The sequence below is a fragment of the Euprymna scolopes genome, chromosome 38, assembly GCF_053919585.1.
Source record: "Euprymna scolopes isolate OS-2025 chromosome 38, ASM5391958v1, whole genome shotgun sequence".
In the NCBI taxonomy this organism is placed as follows: domain Eukaryota; kingdom Metazoa; phylum Mollusca; class Cephalopoda; order Sepiida; family Sepiolidae; genus Euprymna; species Euprymna scolopes.
In genome coordinates, this window is record NC_136519.1 from 71,489,452 (window position 1) to 71,515,962 (window position 26,511).

Here is a 26,511-nt window from a genome sequence, read left to right on the forward strand (position 1 = left end):
CAATCAAACACTTCATGCGCACACACACAAATGTATTATACGTGTGTATGGCTTACACAACTGCAGTAGGTGTCAGAAACTTTGTGAAAAATATTGAATAATTCGACCCCCCTGTGTTTCCAAGCTTATAACTACTCGAAAAATGTAATTCAAACCCTAATTCTTTTTTCAATTAAACGAGCAATGGCCAAGGTTTCATTAAAAAAAAAAAAAAAACCCAAAAAACGTGATTAAAAAAAAAAAAAAAAAAAGGTTTTAAACTTCAGACTTTACAGGTAAATTTCTAAAAAAAAAAAAAAAACACTACTTTTTTTTGTTTTAAATTTGAATATATTATTTATTGATCTTTTATCTTCAACTTTTGATATATAAAACTTTGATGAGTAAATTAATTATTTACTTTTTTAATAGACACTTGAAAATGGGGGGGGGGGAGATTTAAAAAAAACAAAAACGTTTGTCTAAAATATTATATTCGGTTTATTGGAAAGAGCATAAAATTTCACATTGACCCTGAAAATATCGTAAAAATAGAATCAATAGAAATTTTTTTTATAGATTTTTGAAGTTTAAAAATTGAAAAATACTGAACTCGTAAAATTCAAATAACTTTTTTTTTTTTTTTTTTTTTTAAATAAAAAAATATTTCTATTACTTTTTATACAACTTTAATAGTTTATTTTGGAAGTATAATCCATAAGGAAAAAGAGCAAACCACTCTTAAAAGAGAAATTACGAGTTTTTTTTATATTTTATTCGCAGTTTCGTGTTAGGGGTGTCAAAAATTCCTACAAAAATTCTGATATAGCTGCAGTTGTTTCGGTGATACTATCTCTTCAGAATCCCCCAAATAATTATAATTGGGCTCTGAAAAAATAGTTTCACTAAAATATGGTTGCAAGTGTGTAAGCCACACAAATGTTTATGTAATATTTTTAACACTCTACCTAGCATTGAACACTTAAGAAGAAAAATTTTTTAAATTTATTTTATAAATACATTAGAACCTGATATATATATATATATATATATATATATATATATATAATTTCGATCATCCATTGAATATTCTCTTGCACAAGTAATAGTTCATTAATTTCTCCTATAACATGCACATACACACGTATATATAATTCTAATCTGATTTTTTTTTTTTTTTTTTTTGTAAGTTAATCCAATGAATCCCTACTATATTAATATAATATTGCTCAATAACATGTATAAATTTATTTATACACACATTTTGGCTACGTATTTGTAGAGACTTGGCTGAGTAAGCTCAACTCTAATCCGGGTGAAGCTGAAACATGTTTGATATGTAGTTAAAATGCTTATGTAAACAAAAACTTATACTACAAATATACATCCACACGGACAACTGTCTCTTCAGTGGTTAATCGTGGCAAATGTTTTAATGCTGAGATTTGAAACTAGACTGCCTAATCAGTACTTGGACGACTTATGCTTGTGTTATTACTCTCATTACAAAGAGTAGTTTTTTCTTTAATCCCTTGAACTCCAAAAGAAGTAAGGGAAGAATGTGTTTTGCATTTGCATTATTGATTGCTGAAATTGCTCAATTCTTTTATGAAGAGCTATTATTTAAACTGTTTCAACCATTTGCTTGCTTGAAAGCTCAATCCACCAGTGTAGAGAAATCTTTCTTCTCCCTTAAAGATGCTATCAGCTGAATTCCTAACATTTTCTTTAAAAAAAAAAAAAAAGATTCTTTATTTTTTACTTTGCTTCATATTGGAACTATACCATTTTTTTAAATTTAAAAAAAAAAAAAAATGTCAACAGGAATAAATCTAGAATTGCATTTTGAGGGCATAATTTTGCATATAACTTCTATGCCAATTTCCAAATATGATATGCACCTGTAGAAAATAAAATTACAATGATCGTATGATTCGACTACATCTGCATATTTTTAGGTAGCGAATCTTCAGATGCACTTGTAAGCTACATTTGACATTTCTCTCTTGATTCGTTGTGCTGGTAGCAGATTTATCTCATCAGGTGCTTGGCTGACTATGAAGATTCTAGTTGATTGTCTATTGGCATTTGTTTTTGTGGAGAGGCAAGGGTGTTCTCTGTTGGGCTTAATGGAAGCTCTAGGACTATAATTAACTTGAACTATTTCAAATAAAATTGTCTTGCTTTTTTATTCTCTCATTTAAACATTGTTGGGCACAATTCATGTTGACACCCCGATTCTCACCAGATCACCAAAGTTAAGCAACGTTGAGCCTGGCCAGTATTAGATGGGTGACCATTTGGGAAGGTGAGGCGCTGTATGTACCATGAGGTAAAATACCAGGTTGAGGAACTGGCGCGGTCTATCCTTCTCTCAAGGATAGATGGGACTCTCTTAAGCCGTGGTAGGCACCCCATTTAGTGATGGTGTCACGATAAAATATTCCCTTGATAGACCTGGCGAAGCATCAAGTATTCAGCTACCGAAAAAATTTGAATTACACTAAAAACTTGTGTAGTGGGTTCAATCTCGGCTGCGGCCACACTAAATGGATGGATGGGGCATGGTAAAGGAGAAAGAAATGCTGCTAAATTTTTCCATAAGTCTTTTCTCGTTTGCTTGCAACCTGGGATCAACTCTAAAACGTCCCCGGAGTTCATTGATCATGTCACATGATTCCGTTCCTCTATTCCAACATGTTAAATTCAATGTTCTCTGGCTTTGTCTCTGTAATTCCTAGTTTTTTGCAATTGTCACATTTCATAAATCAGTGGTCAAAAGAATAAATGCACAGCAAATAAGAAGTTAGATAAGCATAGATTACATTTTTGCTTCAAGTCTGGTCAGTAAGAACTTGTATTTTGCTTTTATGTACTTAAAGATTTTCACAGTGCCGAGGAATGTTTTCTGACAGACTTTATAGAAACTTAAGTGTAAACGAGTGGTTGGTGAAGATAATTGAAACAATCTAAAGAAATGCTCAGTTGTGGTATATAAAAGCGAAATTGTGTTTGTGTGTCTGTATACATTTTCTTACCTAACTACTGTCAATGTTTTCAGCCTACAGATTTGAGATTTGACAAAAGGAGTATTGAGATTTGGAAAAATCTTTTTAATCAGTTTTTGGCCAGAAATTTGGCTGTCAAGGGGTCAAAGTTCAATGATTTGACCTTTAAAAACTCTGCCAAACTCCTCTGCCAATTTTGGGTCTAAACACTTGAAATTTTAGATGTAGGTTACTTAGACATGGATCAAACTTTTTAGTTTGATGTGAGCCGAAAACAAATAAGGGGTCAAAATTGGGATTAAAGTTAAAAAAGTTTTAGGCTGAAAATTTGGTTGCCAAGTGGTCAAAGTTCAAAAGATTTGACCTTTGCGGTCTCTTCGGCCAATTTTGGGTTTAAACATTTGAAATTTTACATAAAGAATATTAGGACATGCAGCAAACTTTTTAATCAGTTTTGGGGGCGAAAATTTGGCTGCCAAGAGGTTAAAGTTGAAAGAGTTGACCTTTGCAGACCCTACCAAACTCCTCCGCCAATTTTGGGTCAAAACACTTAAAATTTTTGATGCAAGTTACCTGGACAAGGCAAACTTTTTAATATATATATATATATGCACATGAAGTTATGAACAGTACATAGGGCCCGAGCAAAGCCAAGCTGAACTGAAGTGTGTGTATATATATATATATATATATATATATATATATATATATATATATATATAAAGTGATGGTTGTGTAGTTCCAGTGAGAGAAAAAAAAATATATATATGAGTGTAGCCATCAACAATTGTGGGTTTTTCAGCCTTTAATCATTTTTTTTTTATTTTAAAATAAAAAATGATAAAAGGCTGAAAAACCCACAATTGTTGATGGCTACACTCATATATATTTTTTTATAGAACCTACACTCATATATATATATATATATATATATATATATATGGTGTGCATGTAACCTTGTATGTGCAAAATGGTCTCTACCAAATTACTCGGCCAATTTTTGATTGACAGAATTGAAACTTCATATATGGGGTATTTGGATCTGTCAAACAAATTTGATTTGTTTTTTAGTCAGTAAAAAAAAAACTGTTAAGGGGTGAAAACTGAAACTTGGCAGATATAAGTTGACTTCTACACATGCGCAAATATACATTTAGATATTAAACGCATTAATTTTGAAGGTTTTGATGCCTATTTGTTTTTACGTCAAATGGTAGGGAATATCGCTGGAAAGCTAAATGTTTTGGTTTCATTTCGAGTTGATGGCACCCAAGTCATATTTTTTTCACTTTTGAAATCACTTCTATATATTAGGTACAATATAATATTCAATAGAGAATTGGCTCTATAATAATAATGACATCTGCATAAATTAAAATATCATATTTAAGCATATTTTAAAACCGGGCAACGTCAGGTGGCCTACTAGTGTAGCAATAATAGGACATTTAGTGATAGATTTAATGTTAAAGTGGGAGTACATCAGGGTTTTGTACTGTTTGTAGGTTTTCATTCATGTCTTAGAATCATTGTTCAAGAAGTTTTGTACAAGTTGCCCGGAAGAGATGTTCATGGTTTAATATTTGTACCAAGATTAAATTGAGTATAGTGTGGGGAAAACTCCTTGAAAAAAAAAAAAAAAAAAAAAAAAAAAAGGTTCCCCTGTTCAGTTTGTGGAAAGGAAATTGGGTGCAACTCAATTTCTTGAGGTACTTTTTAGTATTAAGTATGATTAACGACGATGGGATAGGAGTGCAGAGTCTTGTAACTGCATCCCCAGTAACTACCGTCTCCCATAGTTGTCGTCTCACCATGTTTTAAACAAATTCCTGATAAACCGACCCTCCACCCCCTTAAGTAAGACACTTTATCAAATCTCCATTACTAACGATTACTACAGTATTATCCCATTGATTACTGTACACGCAATAACCCTTATCCCCGAGTGGCTTCCGGGCCTTGATAAGTGATGACTACCATGTGAAAAAAAAAAAACAACAAAAAAAAACTAATACTCTTGCCTGCTTGGATAGAATCGAAAACACTATCTTCAAACAATGCTCACCTGAAACTGTAAAAACTCAATGCCTCTATCCACTGTGCCACAGGCCCCAAAGGGATGATCAAGGTAGGATTTTATGGCCTTATAAATCCAATTTTGTGTTCTTATTTGGTCTTCTGTTGTCGGGTCGATGCCGAATGGTATATTTCTATTGCTTGAGTACAGAGTAAAGCAGGTTCTAATGTGATTGCAAGAGTTAGGTGTGGATGGAATAAATTCAAGGAAATCTTGGTATTACAAACAAGCAAAGAACGTTACCACTGTCAACCAAGAACAGAATCTATCAAGCCTGTGTGCAGTGTAATGGTATGTGGAAGTGAAACCTAGTGAAGATTGAGGACATGCATTGCATGGAGTAAAATGATATGATGGATGTGAAATGTGAATATTAAAGACAGGCTTATATCTGATGACCTTGGAAGAAGATTAAATTTGGACAGTATAAGGAAGACGTGTAGGTGACTTTAGTTGAAAGAATGATTGCGGTAGAAAGTTGAGTTGGCAGGAAAATGGGCAAGGAAAACGTGAGAGGAAGTGATAAAAGATGGACTTGAAAGAAATGAATAAAGATGAAGACCTGGCCAGAGATAGCTTAGTTTGGAAGTCAATTTCCTAAAGGTGTCCAACATGTGCAAGCATATGAAATGAATATTATATAACTGAGTTTATTGAAGTAAGATATTTGTCATCCAAATATTATCTGATTTAGAACTAAAATTAATGCTTTAATGGTAGCATACTATCGAAACTATTTGTCTAGATATTTCAAGTTGAGAGTCGGTTGTGGAAGGAGGCTTTAGAACTGAATTTAAAATAAAGGGACTATAAAGAAATTGAACTGGGTTGAAAAACACTAGTTTGAACATTCTCTGTGACAAAACCATGATCTGTCTCCAGTTATACTTAGCAACAATGCTGCAACACATTTATGCTGGTAGAATATTTTCTTTTCTTAAAGCACCTCATCTTCTAAAATGGTCAGACACCAGAGTATTAACCAGGTTTAATTGCTCTTAACTTTGGTGATTTGACTAAAACCAGTTGTGTATTTAAACAAAGGTCAAATCAAATCCCCAAGCCTTGTAGGTGGGCGTAGAGAACTGCACGTCCTGCCCCCAAGCCTTGAATTTTTTAAAAACTTTTCACCAATTTTTACATACGTTTTTAAAAATGATCTTTGAAACCATGTAAATATTTAAAAAAAAAAAAAAATGGTATTTTTGATTCTGAGTAGTAGTACAAAAATAAATGATCTTAATTTCTTGCAACTCTGCTCTACTTAAAGCTGGCCTTCGTTTTTCAAAAGCAACAAATCCAGGTAAGCTTATATTTGTTAGTTTCATGCACTTATGTAGATTTGTTTTTATCAGGGGAAAATTGGTAAGTTTATCTTCCCATTCAACATATGCATGAAGGTATAACAAAATGTCATGATTTATATTTGAAGTTTATATAGTATAGATATGGTTTTGAAAGCTTTAACAATGCACGGGTATATAAAAATAAAAATCACGTTATAGCTATTAATGCATTTCCAATATTTCAAAATAAAAATGTCTTCATGTGTAATTACAAATTGTGAATGAATTGCTTATGATTTTTAAGAATTGCTTCAACAACCAATGAAATTGACTAAATAAACTTTGACTCAATATTGCATTGGCAGAAATCCAATAATAGATGTGGAGCAAAGAAAAAACACAAACATGTCTGTACTCATAATTTGTAATTATCAGTGATGAAGAGATTTTTATCTCGAAATATTGGAAATATAATTGTAACATACAAGTATTTTTATTGTATTTTTTTGAAATTTGTAATGTTAAGGCTTTCAAACATTTTTCAGTCAAATCTTTTATTTATTTTAAGGATTGAGGATGCATGTTGATCTGAACGAAACCAGCTAATCACAATTTTTTTCCTATGTTTAATTATTTTTTTCATTTTGTCCTTTACTTGGACAACTTAGAAAACTTAGAAATTCCTAAAATTAAGCATTTTTCTCCAAGCAGTAGACTCTACTGGGAGTTACATGTTCAAATTTTTAGGATTTCTTAGTTTTTATGATGTTTATCTATGGTGTAAGTTACTACAAAATCTGAGGATATGGGTTTGATATAGAATAATCCACAAGCATTTTTGTGTTTTTTTTTTCTTTTCTGCTTTTTTTTTTTTTTCAACCGTGTCGGTTTGAGATATTGACTTCAACTAATATTTAATAAGTTATTAAATTTTGTGCCACATATTTCTCTTGCACTTGCAAATTGTTGGTTACCATGATTCTATTGGCTGAGTATTTTGGTATGTTCTGGTCGTTTATGTAACCTGCTGGAATATGCCAATCAAATGTTTATTTTAACATGGTTCATATGTTGCATGCATAAGTTCCTTAATTTTTTACAAAATTAATTTTCTATTTTTGATACTTATGATAAAATGTTAAATAGTTTTTAAATTTCAAGTAAAAATGAAAATCTAATGATAAAATGTTAGTTTTTTAAATTTCAAGTAAAACTAAAAATGAAAATCTGATGAAAATAAAAAAAGATATGGCTTTGTATGAATTTGCTAGGCAACTTTATAAAAGAATTCAGTTGAATTACAAGATTCTGAAAAATCAAGTTTTTCTCAAGAAAAATACTGGCAAATAATTCTGGTTTTTGTCCTGTTCCTTCACATCGACAAACATTACAAGAGGCAGCTAAAAAACTTTGAACAATTTGAAAAACTTCATGTGAAATTGAATTAGGTGTATATGGATTAAGATTTCTATAGCTCTGTGCAAGAAAATACTTTAGCATCAGTTCTTGAATTTTGAGTTTCCATGACTGAATTGGTTGTAAAACAAAATTTGTAGTCGTATAAAAAGAAAGACTAATAATAAAAATGATTATTGAAACGGTTCAGTTGTTACATTTTCCCTTGCAGTTGTTTTCCCGTAAGTGCATTCTAGAACTGCATGAAAGACAGTGCAAATTTGTCTTTGAAGAAGTAGATTTTTTACTATACGAGAACTTGTAAATGTTATGGTATTATTGTAGATTAACACCTTCACCTAAATTACTCCTGCCCCGAAACAAAAATTGCGATTCAACTTTGTGACTGCGTAAACACCCTGAAAAACTTGGTGTGAAGCAGAAAAAATACAGATTATTTTAAATTTAGCATATAATGAGCCCCCATTTTCTCGCATCATTTTAGGACAATTAACCAAAAGAAAATGTCGCAGTGGAAGATACATTTGTATTTTTTAAATTTAATTTTTTTTAAAATATTACATGTGGCATTATCCACTTATCTGTAGAAAGAACTTTCAGAAGTGTTGTAACTCTTTTTCTATATTTTGTCCTTTAGTCCTCACATTCCATTAGTGATGTTTTTAACATTAGGGAAGAATTTGTTTTTTAGGTCAGATTTTATCTATATAACATTTATAGTTGGCTAATTTTTGACCTTGAAGTTTTTTTTTTTGTTCCCCCCCCCCTTTTTTAAGCTTCTTACATTAGATGGCTTCACTTCTTGTCTGGAGCAATTTCTATAATATATACATAACAAATCCAAGAGGTCAAATTCTGATATATATATATATATATATATATATATAGTCATCCACAGGCAGACAATTTTGCAGTATCACAGCTCTTCCGTGTGACTAGGTTAGCATCAATCCTGAGCCAGAGATGTAAACCTACAACCAACTAGTTGATAGTCAGAAATTCTACCTTCTAGTCCATGGAATCAATGCCTGCAAACGATTTCTTCAAATGTCTTTTTATATAAACATTTGGCTGCTACTTTTAAAATGTTCGGTTTGTTTGTTAATTTACAAAGAGTTTTTTGTATGACACCAATTAAGCAGCAGACGGAATCATTTACAACAGTACTCTACCCAAGAAAAGAGGATTATATAGTTATCTACAGCCGGTGTATATCTATATGTCTATAAAAGTGAGAATGTGTGTGCAGGAGAGAACACATCTCAACCTATGTACTTAACAGAATGTTGATCTACAAACTTGATATTTGCTATAATAGGATATTCAGGCATGTGGAAAACTTTTTAATCGGTTTTATCTGGAAAAACTGGCTGCTAAGGGGTAAAAATTAGCAAATTGGTACTTGAGTCAGTGGATTTTTATTTATTTGCTAACCGTTCCATTAATGCGCATACGTGAATGGTTCACATGACAAATTTTTTATGTTAAAAATAAGGAGTTTTGTAAACACTTTTTATAGATTGTGTCAAGCTGGCCTAATGGTTATCGTAATTAACTCAATGTCATTAGGTTTTGGTTTCAATTTCAAGCAAAGGATTTTTCTTTTTTACTTACATAAAAGTGAACTGTTTAGAACAAAAACATAATACTCGCCTAAACATGTCGGAGTTTTACAAATTTTTTTTTTTTTTTTAATTTTTATATTTTAAGGAATTTAATGTTATGTTTACCGAGCAACACTGGGTGCATCTTCTAGTGTGTGTATGTATGTATATATATACACACACACACACACGCTGACATAACTCTAAGTTCTGTTTGACAACCCAATGGATCCACTTAAGAACAATTGGTTATTAAATTGCTGAACGTAAAAACTGACTGACCAGGGAAGGTGCATTATCTGAAGTAGACATAAATTCTCAAAGATCTCAAGTGGCTTGACTTCTTGGTATATACTTTCTAAGAAACTATTACTTTTTCCAAGTGGTAAAATTCTGAGACCGATGTTTTTGCTGTTACTACTACTTCAAGAATAATTTCTGCTGCAATCAGACTTTGTCTTCAACTGAAATATTACCATCTTTATCTCTATATACAAACGTTTTATTGCTTGCGACAGATACGACAGGCCGAACAGATACGACAGGCCGAACAGATACGACAGGCCGAACAAATCCATCAACAACCAACATGGTTACCACACCTACAACTGACACCAACAGTTCATTGGATGCGACTCCAGAAACTTTGAAACAACGTTCAAAGGGTGATTTGATTTACACTGAAGGGGATTTTTTTTTTTTTTGCTTTTAAAATTTACACTCCTAACATGGGAAGCATTAAATAAGTAAAAATAACAATTTAATATTTTCTTTGTTTTAATGCTGATTTGTCTTGCATTAAAAACCAATCAGCAATTTACATTTATTTCGCGAACAAAACCAGTTACTCTTGGACTTATTTCACCAATTCGTATAAAATGCGTAACTGAGTTTTCATAAACCTTTTTGATATATTGTTTTCTGCCACTTTATTTTATTTTTTATTAACTTATCTTGTACGATGAAAAGGTGCTTTGCAAAATATCTTCCTGCTTTCTCTCTTTCTCTCTCTCTCTCTCTCTCTCTCTCTCTCTCTCTGTGAGCAATCCTTTTGTAATTTTGAACAAACGTTCCTTCTAATGCTATAAAAGGGGACATTTTTTTTATTTATGTTTTTGCAACTTTCTCTGGATTTTCTAACTCTCAAGGCCAATAATCGTTCTCTCTCTTTTTACTCATTCTTTCTGTGGTTAAATTTTTCCTCTTCTAAAATGATCACTGAAGATCAAAGGAAATCTGAGGTTATGAAAGGTCTTTGGGCTTATTTCATTCACTTACTCCCACCCCCATTTTGTTGCTTTCTATCATAATCAGTTTCTATCTTTTTAGATTACCTTTTTGAAAACTAACACCTCTTTGAATGTTGCCCTCTGGCTGAGGCATTAGATTACACCAACTGCCCTCCCTGCAGAGGAAAAATCCCTCAATGGGGCCACCTGTTGACAATGAGTGGCTACCATGAATGCCTAAGGATGGGATCCTTGTGGTTGAGTAGATCATGTTCAAGGCCCTGAGATGCAACTTGCCACTTTGGCCCTTACTTGGGCTAAGACGGGTGGTTGGATAGGCCCAATCTAATTAATCGATTAGTCATGACTAGCACTAAATCAGACAAACACAAGAAAATACGCTCACGCTTCCCACATTAGACAATCAACTAATTTAGTAAGCGGTGGCTGAATGGTCAATCAACTTGCTGAAGAATGGATAAAACATGGCTGGAAAACTTTTTCTAGAAATGAGGCCATTAGAAAAGATGAAGGAAACATGGATGCTTGAGTCCATCAGCAGGAAGAGCATACTTCTCTTGTATCCTTGTTGCCTTGGGGCGAATGGGTCCCCCCTGTCCAACACTTCCCAGACAGGGCTCCAAGGCGGGTGGGGAGTAGCAGAAATGAAAAATCCAAAATATATAAATGGCAAATAAAAAGCCTCAACAAAAGAAACCATTAAAGTTTCAGATAAATCTAGTTCAGATTCAGAAACAGAATCTCAAAACCACAATTTATATCAAAATCTTTATTTTATAATTATTGAAACAACCAAACAAGAAGCGATAACAAAAGTGTCTCCCTTCTAAATAGAGAAAATGTTTTCAAGCATCAAACCTAAAAAACCTAAAATGGTCAAGATACTAAATAATGGCATGGAAGTTGAAAGCCAAAACCATATAGAAATCTTCAAATGGAGACTTTTTAACACCCCAAAAGTAAAAATCTACCCCTACAAAATGCTGGACATTAGTAAAGGAGTAATTAGGAGTTCAGAATTATACCTGTGCTTCTTGGAAGAAATCAAAATTAACTTGAGAAATAAATAATTTTATCGATTTAAAAAGAATCCAAATTAAAATAAATATGGTGAAACTATCGATACAAATTCCCACATCTTAACTTTTAATACCCACCAAATCCCAAGTAACATCAAAATAGGGTATGAAAAAATAAAAATTGAACAATACATACCAAACTCCCTCAGATGCTACAACTGCCAAAGGTACAGACACCATCAGGACTGGTGCACACTCTCTCTAGTATGCATGAGGTGTGGAGAAAACAAGACCCATATAGATTGCCAAAAAAAGCCAAAATGTACTAACTGCCAAAAAGGCCATAGTGCAAACTCAAAAGAATGCAACAAATGGAAGAAAGAAAAAGAAATTACTGAAATAAAATGTACCAAAAATAGAACCTTCCAAGGAGCTCGTAACTTAACTGAAAATACAAAATACTCTGAAAAAAAAACAAAAAAACATACAGCATACCACAAATAACAAAAGCAAACCTATCAAACTTGAATAAGGGAACTAATGGAAAAGTTAAAAAAAAAAACAAACAAAAAAACAAATCAACATTGAAAATAAAGATTACAAAACTGAACAAAACTCAACTTAACTCAAAAAACCCACAAAAGCTCAAAGTGCTGCAACACCCAGATAAACAACCCCTCTCACAGAAAAGAAAAAAAAAAGACACCAAAAAGCGTACATGAAGGAAAAGGAAACCAACCAACCAACCAACAAAGTTAAAACCAAAATAAACGGACCACTAGTGACATATGGCCGAGTGGTCCTAGACGTTGTATCAAAGTTTACAGTTACCCAAAAATGCTGAGTTCAATCCTGAACGAAGGCAGTAAAAAGTAACATTCAAAACAGAGAATCAGCAACTATGTTCCAGAGCCTGGCTGGAGTCCGAACACAGTACCCCCGTAATAATAATAAAGGGTTGGGTTCGAGACTCCTAATAAACGGTTCCCCAGTTCGATACAAAACACCTGATGAAGGCCGGAGGGCAAAACGGCCGAAACGTTGTGACGATAACAACCAAGATGAGGAAGTCAGTCCGACAATCTCAATCAATGAAAAGACCTCATCTCAAAAATACAGACAATTACTAAACAGACCACGTTCAACTTCCAGACCAAGAGACTCAATCCAAAACAAATTTCAGGAAATGAACACAGAAGATCAAAGCTCAGACACCAATAACTAACAAAAGTTTAAAAAAAAAAAAACTTAACATAAATGACCTATTATTTTTTATAACAAACCATCAACCAGCCATCATGTCTCCAAGAAACCTTTTTAAAAGCTGGAGATAAAATAAATATAAAAAACTTCAAACAATACAACCACATACACAATACCCAACAGAGAGCCTCTGGAGGAGTATCTATCCTTATTAGAAATAATATCCCACAAAGCAAAATAGATCTAAAAACTAATGAAACCATTGCTACAGCAGGCACACTACGCAGAAATATAAATATCTGCACTATCTACATCCTACCCCTGGATCCAATAAACGAAACAAAGCTGAACAAAATAAGTCAGTTACCCAAACCCTTCTTACTGTTAGGTGACTTTAATAGTCACAATATATGGGAATCTGCATACTTGGATGAGAAAGGAAAAAATTATTAACGACAATGTATTGTGCATATTAAACAATAAATCCAACACATACCGCCATCCTGTTTCAGGCACCTATTCAGCATTAGATCTATTGTATGACCCCATGGAAGGTTCTAGAAGATTCATGGCATAGCGAATATTTTCCAGTGGTTATAACAAATCTGAAAGAAACAAAAAGCCATCTCTCCCAATGGAAAATTAAAAAAAAAAAAAAAAAAAAAAAAAAAGCGAATTGGGAGGAATATGAAAAAAATGCCAACAAAAACTCTGAGGAGAAAAACCCAAATAAATCTATAGAATATTTTTGTAGAACATTACTAGCCATTGCACATGAATGGACATCTAAAAGTAGCAGAACTAACAAACAACAAAGACCCTGCTTTAACGATGAATGCCAAAAAGCAATTCTCCTACGTAAAGCTGCTTTACGAAAATTCAACTCCCAACCAACGAAGTACAATCTTAACCTTTTTTAAGCAAAAAAAGCAATAGCTCATAAAATTGTCAGAGAAGCAAAAATGACATCATGGAAAGATTATATAAATAAAATAAACTCAAATACAAATCCCAAACAAGTGTGGAACATGATAAGAATTTCGGGCAAAAACTTACCTTCCTCTTTAAATCATCTACAAGACATTAAAATACTAGACAAAAAACAAAAATAGCGAATCTTTTTGCCGAAACTTTTCAAAACAATTCCTCCTAATAAAAATTAGTCAGTCCTTCCAAAAGACAAAACAAGATACAGAAAAAAAAGATAAACAAATGAAATTTCAACTCCAACAACAAAGAATACAAAGATTCTTTTACTAAAAATGAACTCCTAAAAGCCATAAACGAAGCACATGATACAGCTATCGGTGCAGATGAGATACATTATGAGTTTCTGAAATAACTTCTTCCAAAATCAGTAATACATCTTTTAAACACACTCAACAAATATGGTTCAAGGGAAAACGACCCAATAGCTGGAAACTATATATATATATATATATATATATATATATATATATATATATATATACGCGGGTTTTTTTATATTCAAAAGTAATGGACTAATGAATTCAACGAGGTTGTTAGATAGTGCTCAATAAAAAGAGCTGATAATACTTGTTTATTGTTATATAAACATGCTCACATCCCGCTGCTACAAATAGCCACTTGTTTCAATCAAACAACAGATATCATCAGGCAGCGACTTGACTATTCAAAAGAACTTTTGAATAGTCAAGTCGCTGCCTGATGATATCTGTTGTTTGATTGAAACAAGTGGCTATTTGTAGCAGCGGGATGTGAGCATGTTTATATAACAATAAACAAGTATTATATATATATATATATATATATATCATTGTTTTACTTTGAATACTATAGGATTAAGTTTACTATATGTATTTATTTTACTAATCTTAATGGGGCATACTGCAAAACTGAGTTCAAGAATTTATTTTATCCTTTCTGGAAGGGATATTCTTCTAGTATGTGTGTGTGTCACGTTTGTGTGTAATATATATATACACATACGTGACTTGCATGAGATTTCTTAGAAGTGTAGAATCACATTTGAAAACCGCACTGCTGTTGTACAGAAAACATTTTCTGAATCTTTTATCAGAGGTCCCTATACAGGGTAGGCGGTTTCTTCACGTCTGCATTATTAACTGGGGTGGAGTTTGTTATTAGTAGGGCTGTGACAACAGCATATTCTTTTCATTGCTTTGACTCTTGAGTCAAAGCAATGAAAATGTTTTTATATAGACTGATGTGGTTCTCAGTTGATTGGCTGTGTCTTACTGTGTCGGATATATACTTGAGTCGAAAGAATGAAAAGAATATTCTGTTGTCACAGCCCTAGCTATTAGTGCAGTTGTTACAGAGACTTTTTTTATATACAGCTTATTCTTTTGTGGTATACTGATCAACAAGTTAAACTGTAAAAAAAAACAAACTGGATCCCTGAGATAAAATGCACTAAACATTATCATTTTTTTGTAAAACTAACAAAAAAGAAACTAATATCTCAAATAACAAAATTAATTGTGCTAATCTAACTTTATTAGCCCCTAAAGTAAATCTTTTATTTTTTATTTGCTATAAAAATTATATGCTAAACATTTTTCCTCATAAGTGAAATTTTGTTTTTATTTTTTAGGATCGATTTTATTTTAAAAATATTAGAACTTGAGTTAATTTCCCTCGACTTCTTGGACTTAGCTAGCGATGAACATACGAATTGAATGGTGACTTTTGTGTGACGAAAAGTCACCATTCATGCTAGTAGGTACAAGCAAGCAAAATCTGTTAGATTATCGATAATAAATGAGAACTGTTAAAACAAAGCATTAGAAAACTTAAACAAAGAACAGAAAAAGACACGGTTCATTTTATACTAACCTTAATCTATATATCTATAAAAGTGAACGTGTCTGTGTATCTGTCTGTGTGTGTGTGTACATTTCCCTACGCAATAATTCTGTCAATTTTAAGTCTACAGACTCGAAATTTGATATACAGGGTACTGAGATTTGGGAAAATCTATGTGATCGGTTTTCGGCCAGAAATTTGGCTTTTAAAGGGTCAAAGTTCAACGATTTGACCTTTGAGAACTCTACCAAACTCCTCCGACAATTTTGGGTCTAAACACTTGAAATTTTAGATATAAGTTCGTTGGACATGGATCTAACTTAATAATTTGATATGAGCCCAAAACAATAGATGTTAAGGGGTCATAATAGGAGTCAAAGTTAAAAAAATTGACCCCTTTTTTTTTTCTCAACATACACCTCCAAACACCCGTGCAACGCCGGGCTGGAATGCTAGTTCAGTATAAATTAAAAACAAGAATTCAAAATGAATGGTTATAAATAGACATATTTCATAGATTTTAAAGACTAAAATTCATTTGTTCATCAATTGATTGTGAACAATTTTCTTTTACAGAAATTATTCAAATTAAAACATACAAAGTCAAGTAATGCAGATTATAATTTTTTTTAAAGTTACAATAATATTAACCTATTATTAAAGTTACAATAATATTAACCTATTATTAAAGTTACAATAATATTAACCTATTATTAAAGTTACAATAATATTAACCTATTATTAAAGTTACAATAATATTAACCTATTATTAAAGTTACAATAATATTAACCTATTATTAAAGTTACAATAATATTAACCTATTATTTGTTGTGTAGAAAATATTGTTAGCGGCGATAATGAAGGATAGCTTTTGTAATAAGTATTAGAAAGTGTGAAAAACTGCAATGAAGAGCACAATCTGATTAATACTGAAACTGAATTTCATTCAATATTAAGAAATAAGTTGTCTTGCTTCTGCATGAACATCATGTTGTTTTATGGATTTTAAGAACTAAAATTTGTTTGATTATTTTGACTGGACAATCTGAAAATAATTTTCGCTACAGTTATTAAAATGAAAACCTGCAAAATCAAGCAAAGCCACTTATACATTTTTTTAAGTTATAATATCAACTTAGTTTGTGTTTATTATGATTTATGTGATTGTGCATGTCCCTATGTTGTATATTTTGATGTGTATATTATATGTACATATATTTACATGTCTTAACTGGTGTAATGTGTATTGATCGTCTCTAGAATGTTTAGCGTGTACTTGTACATATGTGTGTGTGATGTATCTATATAATAAAAATCTAAAAAAAACTAATTTACTGCTTGACTTGAAATTTTGCTATAGCATTTTAATCAGATACGTGTGCTTTTATATATCGCTTTTTAATTATAACATTCTTAATTTTTATTTAATAAATTTGATTTTCTTTGTAACGATCTATGTAATTATGTGTGCATCTTTTGTATATTGTGTGTATATTACATGTTCATATATTTACATATCTTAACAGGTGTAATGTCTACTGATGATCTCTAGGATATTGAGCGTATACTTGTGTGGGTGTATATATATATATATATATATATATATATATATATATATATATTTCTCGAGATGAAGCTCTACTCGATTAAGAAGAGCGATTTATAAGAAAAGATAGGGAGATAAAGATTAAAGTAACATTAGGACTAATTACATTTTCTTGTCAAGAAAGATGAGGGTAATTACAAAAAGTGGAAAGGGGATGAGGATGGAAACCTCGTTAGGCCATGACATTTTAGAGCGAAATGTTTCTCATCAGAAAAGACAAAAATAGTATTGTACAAGAGTAACGGCAAAGAAGACATACCGATTTTATATGAATTTAAAATTAGAAATGGGAAAATTTAAGGGGAAATGTAATGAAAATGGAGAGGAGGGAAGGCATTAGAAATATTTCAAAGGTCTTGAGTAGGACAGGGATTGGGTAAATATTCTCATTACCAAATCTTAATTGTGAAAAACCATTTACTGTCCAGGTTGTTGATTAAGCTTTGTTTTATTTTTTCCTGTGTTTTATTTTGAATTAAAAAAATTTTTTTGGGGTTCCTCCGACAAAAGGAGGGTCGACCTGTAAATTCACCCTTGTTTGTTCACCCCGTTCGTCTGTCTGCACTTTTTTCAATAACCATGTCTTGGAATTTTTTTAAATTTTGCACAAACATTAAACATGATATCAGTAAAAAAGTAACAGAACGGATTTCCGGTAAAATTCCCGTTGTTCCCCTTAGAGGTGCCTTTCGTGTTAAAATGGCTAAAATTGACACTTTTGTGCTTATTAAAAAAAAAAAAAATGATGCCTTGGATTTTTATAAAACTTTCTGAAAAGTTGTAACTAATATTGTAACTATATAATTTTGTTTGTCTATACTTCGCAATAACTCTTGGGTGTGCCTCAGTGGCTCTTTTAGGGCTAATAAAAACATTCCGTTTTTGGGACTATTTTACCATATTTGTCCAAAATTTTCTGTGTATGTCTATTTAGCAGTTTTGCATGGTGCTGAGCTCAAATTTAAATATGTTAACGCCGAGGGGACTTTTTGGACTAAATGGGGGGGGGGGCAAATGATGGACGTAGTCATTTATCTATTTGCATGGTGCAGAACTCAAATTTACATATGTTAAGGCCTAAAACAGCACCCTTGGGACTTTTGGGGCTAAATGGAGGGGGGGGGCAATGCTGAACTTAGTCATTTTTTTTTTTTATGTCTCGTTCATTGTGCACTCACAGGAGACCATGCATGATTCACATGTTCTCTTTTTAATTTAAAAAAAATATTTTTCCACTTTTCTGTTTTTAATTGTTTTCATTTTTTCTGCTTTTTCTTTGCATTTTGTCTTTTTTAGTCTTTTTTATCCTTTTGTTTACTGTTTCAGTATTCAATTTTGTTTCCTTAATCTTTTTCTCTTGAAATATTAAGATTAAATCAAAATCTACTTATAATTTACAAGTACATATAAAAGATCAACAGTCACCTCATGTCTAAAACTTAGATATACATAATTTATATCAGATATTTTGCATTCTCCACATAAATATAGTAATTAATACAATTATATATATATGTGTGTGTGTTGCAGGTTTTATGAAGCAACAAATTTCCTGACAATATACTTTCATATAACCAATACTACGTGTGTATATGTGTATTATTAAAATTCATAACAGATCTAGAGCAGTATTAATTAAGAATGCAGAAGACTCCATGTAGTTGTAAAGTAAAAAAATAAAAAAAAATTAATGCAGACTAAGAAAAATATTTCACTGGAAGTATTGTTCATTTGAGAACTGTCACCAAAAATAATGCTAGTCTGTAGAAATTTTACATAGAAGATGCACATACTGACTTAAAGGCAGCGAGAGCATTTTATTATCAAAACGTGTATTCTCGTCTTGGGGAGGCTTCATGTTTTGATAAGCTTCTGAGTTTGACTTTTACTCTCGATCTGAAATGGAACACATATAGCAAATCCGTTGCCAAGGTCGCTGGGAAAATGGTAAGATCCTTCTACCGCTTCAGTAGATATCTCACTCCTGATGCAATTCTCTACCTATATAAAACCCAGGTACGTCCAACAATAGAGTACTGTTGCCACATTTGAGCTGGAGCTGCTAGAAGCTGCTTATCCTGCCTTGACGGTGTTCAAAACACATTTCGTAGCTTAGTGGAAGATGTCCTTTTCTCTTCCCTGCAACCTCTTTCTCACAAAAGAGACGTTGCGAGCCTGTCTCTACTTTATCATTATTTCCATGGCAGGTGCTCGTCTGAGCTTCAATCTATGGTCGCCAAACTTTCACGAAAAACACTCGTCTAGCCAGAACCACTACCAATAGTTTCCCACACTCTTTATCTGTGCCTAAACCTAAATGTAGATTCCATGAGCAGAGCTTCTTTCTTAGAACTGCACGCTTGTGGAACTTTCTTCCGTTGGCCTGCTTCCCAGCTGACTTCAATCTGATTGTCTTCAAGTCCAATGTAAACAAGTTCTTGAACCGTCCCCTATGTAATCCAACTTAAAAAATTCCACTACCTATGTTAAAAACGCTATAATCACATTGACTAATGTGTACCCATTAACTCTTATCCTCGAGTGGCTTCCAGGCTTTGATAAGTAGTGATTCCTGTGTTAAAAAAAAAAAAAAATTATATAATATCTGTACTGAGATGAAGTGTCTTGAAAAATGCTTTAACACCGACACTAAAAAAAAAACAAAACAAACAAAAAAAAAAAACACTTTTTTTTTTTTTTTTTTTTTTGTCAAAATGAAAAACTAGTTATTAATACGTTCCTGGATAAAGATATACTACTGAATCCAAGAGATGAAATAGGTATTAACTGTAGGTACTTCATAAGGAAACTATAACATAATTTCCAGTATAACATAACAATTTAAACATCCTTAGCTAACTTTATTTTAATTTTTTAGTTTAATAAGTTTATTTAATGTTAAAATTAAAACAAAAATGATTAATTCATAAACACATTAAAATTGTGAGAACAAGTTAGGTATTATTAATCTGTTTATTATAATATGATGAGTATGTAAATAACAGCTCTGCTCAGTCTTATCAGACTATGGGTACCCACTTAAGAATGCCTATGTGTGAAATTACTGTGGCAAGAGTTGCACAATAGCTAACCCACACCTCTCCTGAGTTGTAAGTATATACAAATTCAGGATGACTAGAAACAATGCCGAGATAAACGGAGAGCATATACAGCACCTAGCATTACTTAACTTCAGTGATCTTGTGAGAACTGGTGTGTCAATGTGATTGTGCTGTGTGTGTGTGTGTGTGTGTATATATATATATATGTGTGTGTGTGTGTTTATTCTTTATGTAAATACAGTCATATCTTGCTATAATGTGCAGACCGTTTCAATCATATTTCATTTCATCAAGCAAGAAAAATTAAAATACAAGAATTAAAAAGGTTCCAGACCTTTCCAAACTTTGAGGAGAGAAAATATGCCATGACTGGCGTGAAGCGAAGTTAAAATTCTCACTAAATTTGAAAATGGTCTTGAACCTTTTTAATTTTTGTATTTTAAATTCTCCTTACCTGATGAGATCAAGTATGATTGAAACGGTCTGCACATCATAGCAAGATAGAACTATTTACATAAAGAATAATAGAAAATATAATTTACTCTCTTTGATTGAGCACTATCAACGATCCTTGTTGAAACTCAATAATGTTTGGATAACTTTCTACCTGGAATATATATATATATATAATCTGAAATGGTATGTATGTAGAAATGGTGGTTTTTACATGTCTAAAGGATATGCATAAATTTTAAGTTGATTTTAGTGCTTGGATTATTTGGGTGGTTGAGGGTAGAGCAAAAGAAGGGCTAAGAAAGTCTTGTGTGGTTTAGGTTCACATGCGCCTGTCAAATGTGTTTGGATAGATGGAAGAGAGTTGTCTACTTGTGATTGACATGTTTAATGAAGTTAATTTCGACTGGCCAATCGATCAGGCTGTTGGAAGATGATTCCTTGACTCAAATGCACCTACATCAACACCTTTTTGTTTTTCTTTTAACTATTTGTACATCTAAATCATGTTCTGCAAAGTCCAAAACAAGAACAACAGTCCCCTCCCCTCTCTTTTTTTTTTCCACCCCCACTTCCCTACTGGCTTCTTAACTTAAAACACACCAATCAAGAATATTATAAACCCTTTACCTTGCTGAGCTAAATCATGTTCTACTTGACCAGGAACCAAAACAACAAAATCCATTACAAGTCTTTACCTTTAGATATACGTTATTCTACAAAATCAGTAAACCGGAACCCATGAATAAATATGAAAAGATGTAAACAACTGAAAGTGTATTTTTTGTTTTCCTTGCCCTATCGATAGGGCATCAAAATAACCCGACTGTCCCCCACCCCCACAGAGGGTAAAAAATCCCTCAATGGGTCAACCAGTTAGCCGTGGGTTGCTATCTGTAATGCTTTAGAATGTGATCCTGGTGATTGAGCTGTCGTAGACTTGGGTGCATAGCAGTTTAGGCATTGCAACACATTACTTTGATTCTTACTTTGGCTAGATGGATGGTTGGAGAGGCCCAATTGGCCAGTCATGCCAAGTCGTAATACTTAGTTACATAAGACCAACCTACTTCAGACAAAATGAATCATCAGACACCTCTGAAAATCGTCTGACTCTTAATCACAAAGAAGAAATAAAGCATAAGTATCAGAAGGCGGTGGCAAGGGTCAATCTACTAGTATGAAAAGCTGTTACAGGAAGGGATTAGAACTGAAATTTTCATAAAAAGAATGCTAACAACCCCCTACTAGCGAGAGTATACCTTGCTTGTATCTCTGGGATAAATGGGCGAAAGTGTCCCTCCCCCGTAACATCTCCCACTGATGGGCTCCGAGGTGGTTGGGGAGCAAGGAAGATGAAAATTATTAATGGCATCCAAAAAAAGACCCTATATCAATTCCAGCTTGAAATACTCATGCACACTCAGAATGAGAACCAGACAACAAAACCAATGATAAAATATTTCCAAGATTCATCGTCGTAGATAACCTCCTGGTGTATTGCAGATCAAAGTATATACCCACCATTGAGTGTAAACTTCAACCCTAACCCTAACCCCAAACCGCTTAAATAAATTAGACAAATGGGCAGCTGAAAATGGATATAGCTTTTCCAAATTAAAAACCAAATGTGTTCATTTGTCACAAAAGAAAACTTCATAAGGCCCCTACACTGAAACTCGGAAGAATAGTAATCCCCACTGTAGAGGAACACAAATTTCTGGGACAAATATTTGATAAAAAACTGACATTCATCCCCATCTAAAGAACCTAAGAAATAATTGCAGTAAAAGACTGCAACTACTATGTGTAATAGCAACCACAGAGTGGGGAGAGGAGGGTGCGATCAAGAAACTCTAATGAAGTTACATTGAACTTTGATTAGATCAAAATTAAACTAACGCAGTTTCATATACGGATCAGTCAGAAAATCCTATTTAAAGACTTTATATCCAATCTGCCATAGAGGCCTGAAATTAGCACTTGGTGCTTTTAGAATGCCTCCAGTCGAAAGTCTTCATGCAGAGGCTAATGAAATTCCTGAAAATGTGAGTCACAAACTGGAAGCCCAGTACTACACTAAATTAAAAGCACACCAAAGTAATCCAGCATACAAAGCTACATTCAATCCAAAATATAAAGAGTCATTCAAAGCAAAAAGAAAAGCCATAAAGCCCTTTATTCTTAGAATGGATACAATTCTACAGGAATCGGAAGTGGCTACTGATTGAAACCCACCTTGAATTCTCAAAAAGAAGGCTCTATTTTTACTGCTGAAACATGTGCCATCGACTTAACGCTCAACATTTTAGAACAAAATAAACATAAGAAATTCCTAATACTCAGATTCATTTTCTGTACTAACATCACTGAATAACAAAAAACTCAAAACAGAATTGATTCATTATCTAAACACAAAGAATAATTATATGCTGTATCTGAAGCCACATTGGAATAAAAAGAAATAAAAGAGCCGACTTAGCAGCTAAATCAGCACTAAACCTGAACCCTGAAACACATATTGCATATACTGACCTAAAATGAATCCACTATTTTGTGCAAAATGAAAACAACGATGGAACAAGCACACAAATAACAATTAATACCAAATTAAACCCATTCTGGAAGAATGGAAACCAACTACTAGAATATTAAGAAAAGAACAAGTTGTTATATCCAGAATTCATATTGGTTATACAAAACTCACACACTCTTAAGGCCCTGTCGGTGGGGCATTAGAATACATCGACTGCCCCCCTGCAGATGGTAAAAGTCCCTCAATGGGGGTCCTGGATATGACCTTAAACTATATCCAGTGGTGAGGCCCCAGCTTGTGGGCTTTGGGGAGTGTGGAGCCACCCTTTAATTGCCATTGCTCCCAGGTCCACTCTGACCCGGAGTGGTAGTACCTGTTAGGGTTCTAACTATGGGTTAAATAGAAACCGACTTGAAAACAACAAATATATTCTATTAAAATTTTTTTCTTCAAAATCTTTGGATTCGGCATTAAATAACCCGAAAAGGGTTGATATGCTGTAAAACAAAACCAACCAACCACTCTTACATACTGAAACAAGAGCAACAACCACAATGTCAAAAAACTTACACCATCGAACACATTTTCATGGAATATAGAGCCATTGATAATGTCAGAAAACAATATCTTAAATCCAACAATATGAAGAACATCTTTGAAGCAACCGCCTGAATCAAATACTTTCCTTTTTGAGAGTAACAAGCCTTTTTTCAAAAATTAAAAAAAAAAATCTTTCTCTGAAAAACAGCCCAACTAAACCCTATGAATAAATATTCAAAAACATAGACCTTTTCCTAAATTTGGCATTAAATAACCTGAAAAGAGTTGATATGCCGTTTAACAAAAACAAACAAATCGACTGGTCAATTTTGTCTGATTTTATTTGGACAGTGTTAATTTCTTAATTCATTGTACAGCTCCAACAAAATGTGCTTAAATCAAAATATTGTAAACCGTTTCTGATGTTTATATGTTTTTCTGATGTTTATATTTGTCTTTATTTGTAAAACTTGTAGCCACCTTTTTATTTTTTTCCTGTTATTTTTTTTAGGGGTGGTCTTTATTTGGTAGTTGTAGCCTGGTAGACCAATACAAAACCTACCTTTTTAAAAACTTGTTTTTTAAAGGTTTTTGCGTGTGCTGAAAACGAATATTGCTTTTAAATTTTCTGTAAATAAGTATTTTTCCGAGTATTAAGCAATGTAATTTAAGTTCAATGTTGTACGTGCAAGCATGCATATATTTTTGCTTAATACCTGGAAAAATACTTATTTGCAGAAAATTTGAATGCGATATTCATTTTCAGCACACCCAAAAACTTTTAGAAAACAAGTTTTTTAAGGTCGGTTTTGTGTTGGTCTACCAGGGCTAACCCCCCCCCCCCTCAGGTGGTCATAAAGTGTGTGCTCATTTTACGTTAAATTAATATAAAAAAGTGATCCTCCACCTTGTGAAACAATCTGCGACTTTACGGGCAAATGTCACATGCCCTACTTCATAATTCAAGTCATTAGCTTTCCAATGAGGTTTTATTTGTTAAATTCTGATCACGAAATTTCGAAATTATAAAATTGCCAAAAAAAAGGTGGTATATGGATATATCTATACTGGTAGCCAAATTAAATATTGAAATGCTCATATCTTTGGTTCTATGGGACAAAAGTACATTATAATTTGCAGTCTTTTGGAAGATTATAAGACTATTCTATGGGTAAAATTTTATCAATTGTTAAAAACGAACTTACATTTTCAAATCAATAAAATATGTCCAAATTTGCCTACATTTGTATATATAGTGTTCTGGCAAGCAGCTTCAATTTTGCTGCTTCGGTTGTCTCCCCTGTGGCCTTGCCAAGCCACTAATATATGTAGAGAGAAAGGGAGATAAACATGAAAATGCAGCTCAATATCGTATTTCAATTTTAAAAATACATGACAGAAGAACAAGTAGTTAATAAAACATGTTAAAAAACACTGAAAAAGTTAAAAACATTTAATTTATATATATATATATATATATATATATATATATATATATATATATATATATATATACACTTCAGAATAAAATTATCCAACAATCAGCTGGTATGGAAACCTGTGATTATAAGATTTACAAGATATTACTGGCAGTAATATTCTATAAGTATTATCCCACCTAAATAAGAATTGAATAAGATAGAGCAAATAAATCAAATTTTAGTCATTCAATGAATTTAAAAATTTATGACGTGAAATGTTTGAGTTTCAGATCAAAAGATTTTTATTATTCTATGTAAGACAAAAAATACAAGAAATCCTATAGGATAAGGAGTTAAAATATTTCTAATGTACTCTTTGTCTTACATAGAATAATAAAAATCTTTTGATCTGAAACTCAAAAGTTTCACGTCAAAAATTTTAAAATTCATTGAATGACTATTATCAGTAAATGTAACGTTAAATTTAACAAAAATCAAGTAAAAAGAAAAAAAGAAAAACGGAAAGAAACATGCGAGTATTTTTTTTTTTTCTAAACGGTTCACTTCTTGCAAGAAAAAAAATACACAAGCTTAGATCAAAACCTAAAGACAGTGAGTCTTGTATGATAACCTCTCTTTTTTAGACGCTTATGAAAACCCTGAAAAACTTGTCAGAAAAAAATTCAAAACAATTATTTTTAAGAATTTAAAACTTGCGATAAGTTTTGTATGTAAATTGAGTGCAAAATTATTATCATTTCTAAATTTAAGGGCTTTTAATTAAATCTTTTACTAATAACTCTAAATAACTAGTAAATTCATGAAACCATATTTAATTGTGGAAAAAAAATAAAGAAAAAAATATATTGTACAAAAATTATCTCACTGAACAAAACTTTCTGTCATTAACTTACACTAGAACGTCAGAATAAGCCAAGAATAGGGTTAATTTTACATTAAAGTTACATGTTAAATTGATCCCCTAATCTAAATTGTAAAATAATTTTTTTCCTGCCAAGTTTTTCAGGGTGTTTACACATAAGTGCCTAAAAGTAGAATCTTGTTTTTATATGTAGGTGAAATTGTTAATCTACTCTAATACCATAATACTTTTTTTCAGTTCTTATATTATCAAGGAATATCTTCTACAAGAATACAGTTCAAACTGGGTTACACTAAAATATAAGTTTAGATATGAAATAAAAATAAATTCTTAGTAATTAATTTCTAATTCATAAA

General features: G+C 32.3%; 1 protein-coding gene across 3 annotated transcripts in view; it reads left to right on the forward strand.

Annotated features, from left to right (window-relative positions):
* LOC145263179 (plexin domain-containing protein 1-like) overlaps positions 1-26,511 on the forward strand; it is a 280,632-nt gene that overhangs the window by 246,430 nt on the left and 7,691 nt on the right. Inside the window, exon 12 of one of the 3 annotated variants that reach the window (XM_080120224.1) lies at positions 9,889-10,035. The exons of 1 other annotated variant lie outside the window; for it this stretch is intronic. In XM_080120224.1, the coding sequence (XP_079976350.1) occupies positions 9,889-10,035 (147 nt within the window). Of the gene's footprint in view, positions 1-6,334; positions 6,368-9,888; positions 10,036-26,511 lie in introns of all 3 variants that reach the window. One more of the 3 variants, XM_080120225.1, reaches the window with a different exon arrangement.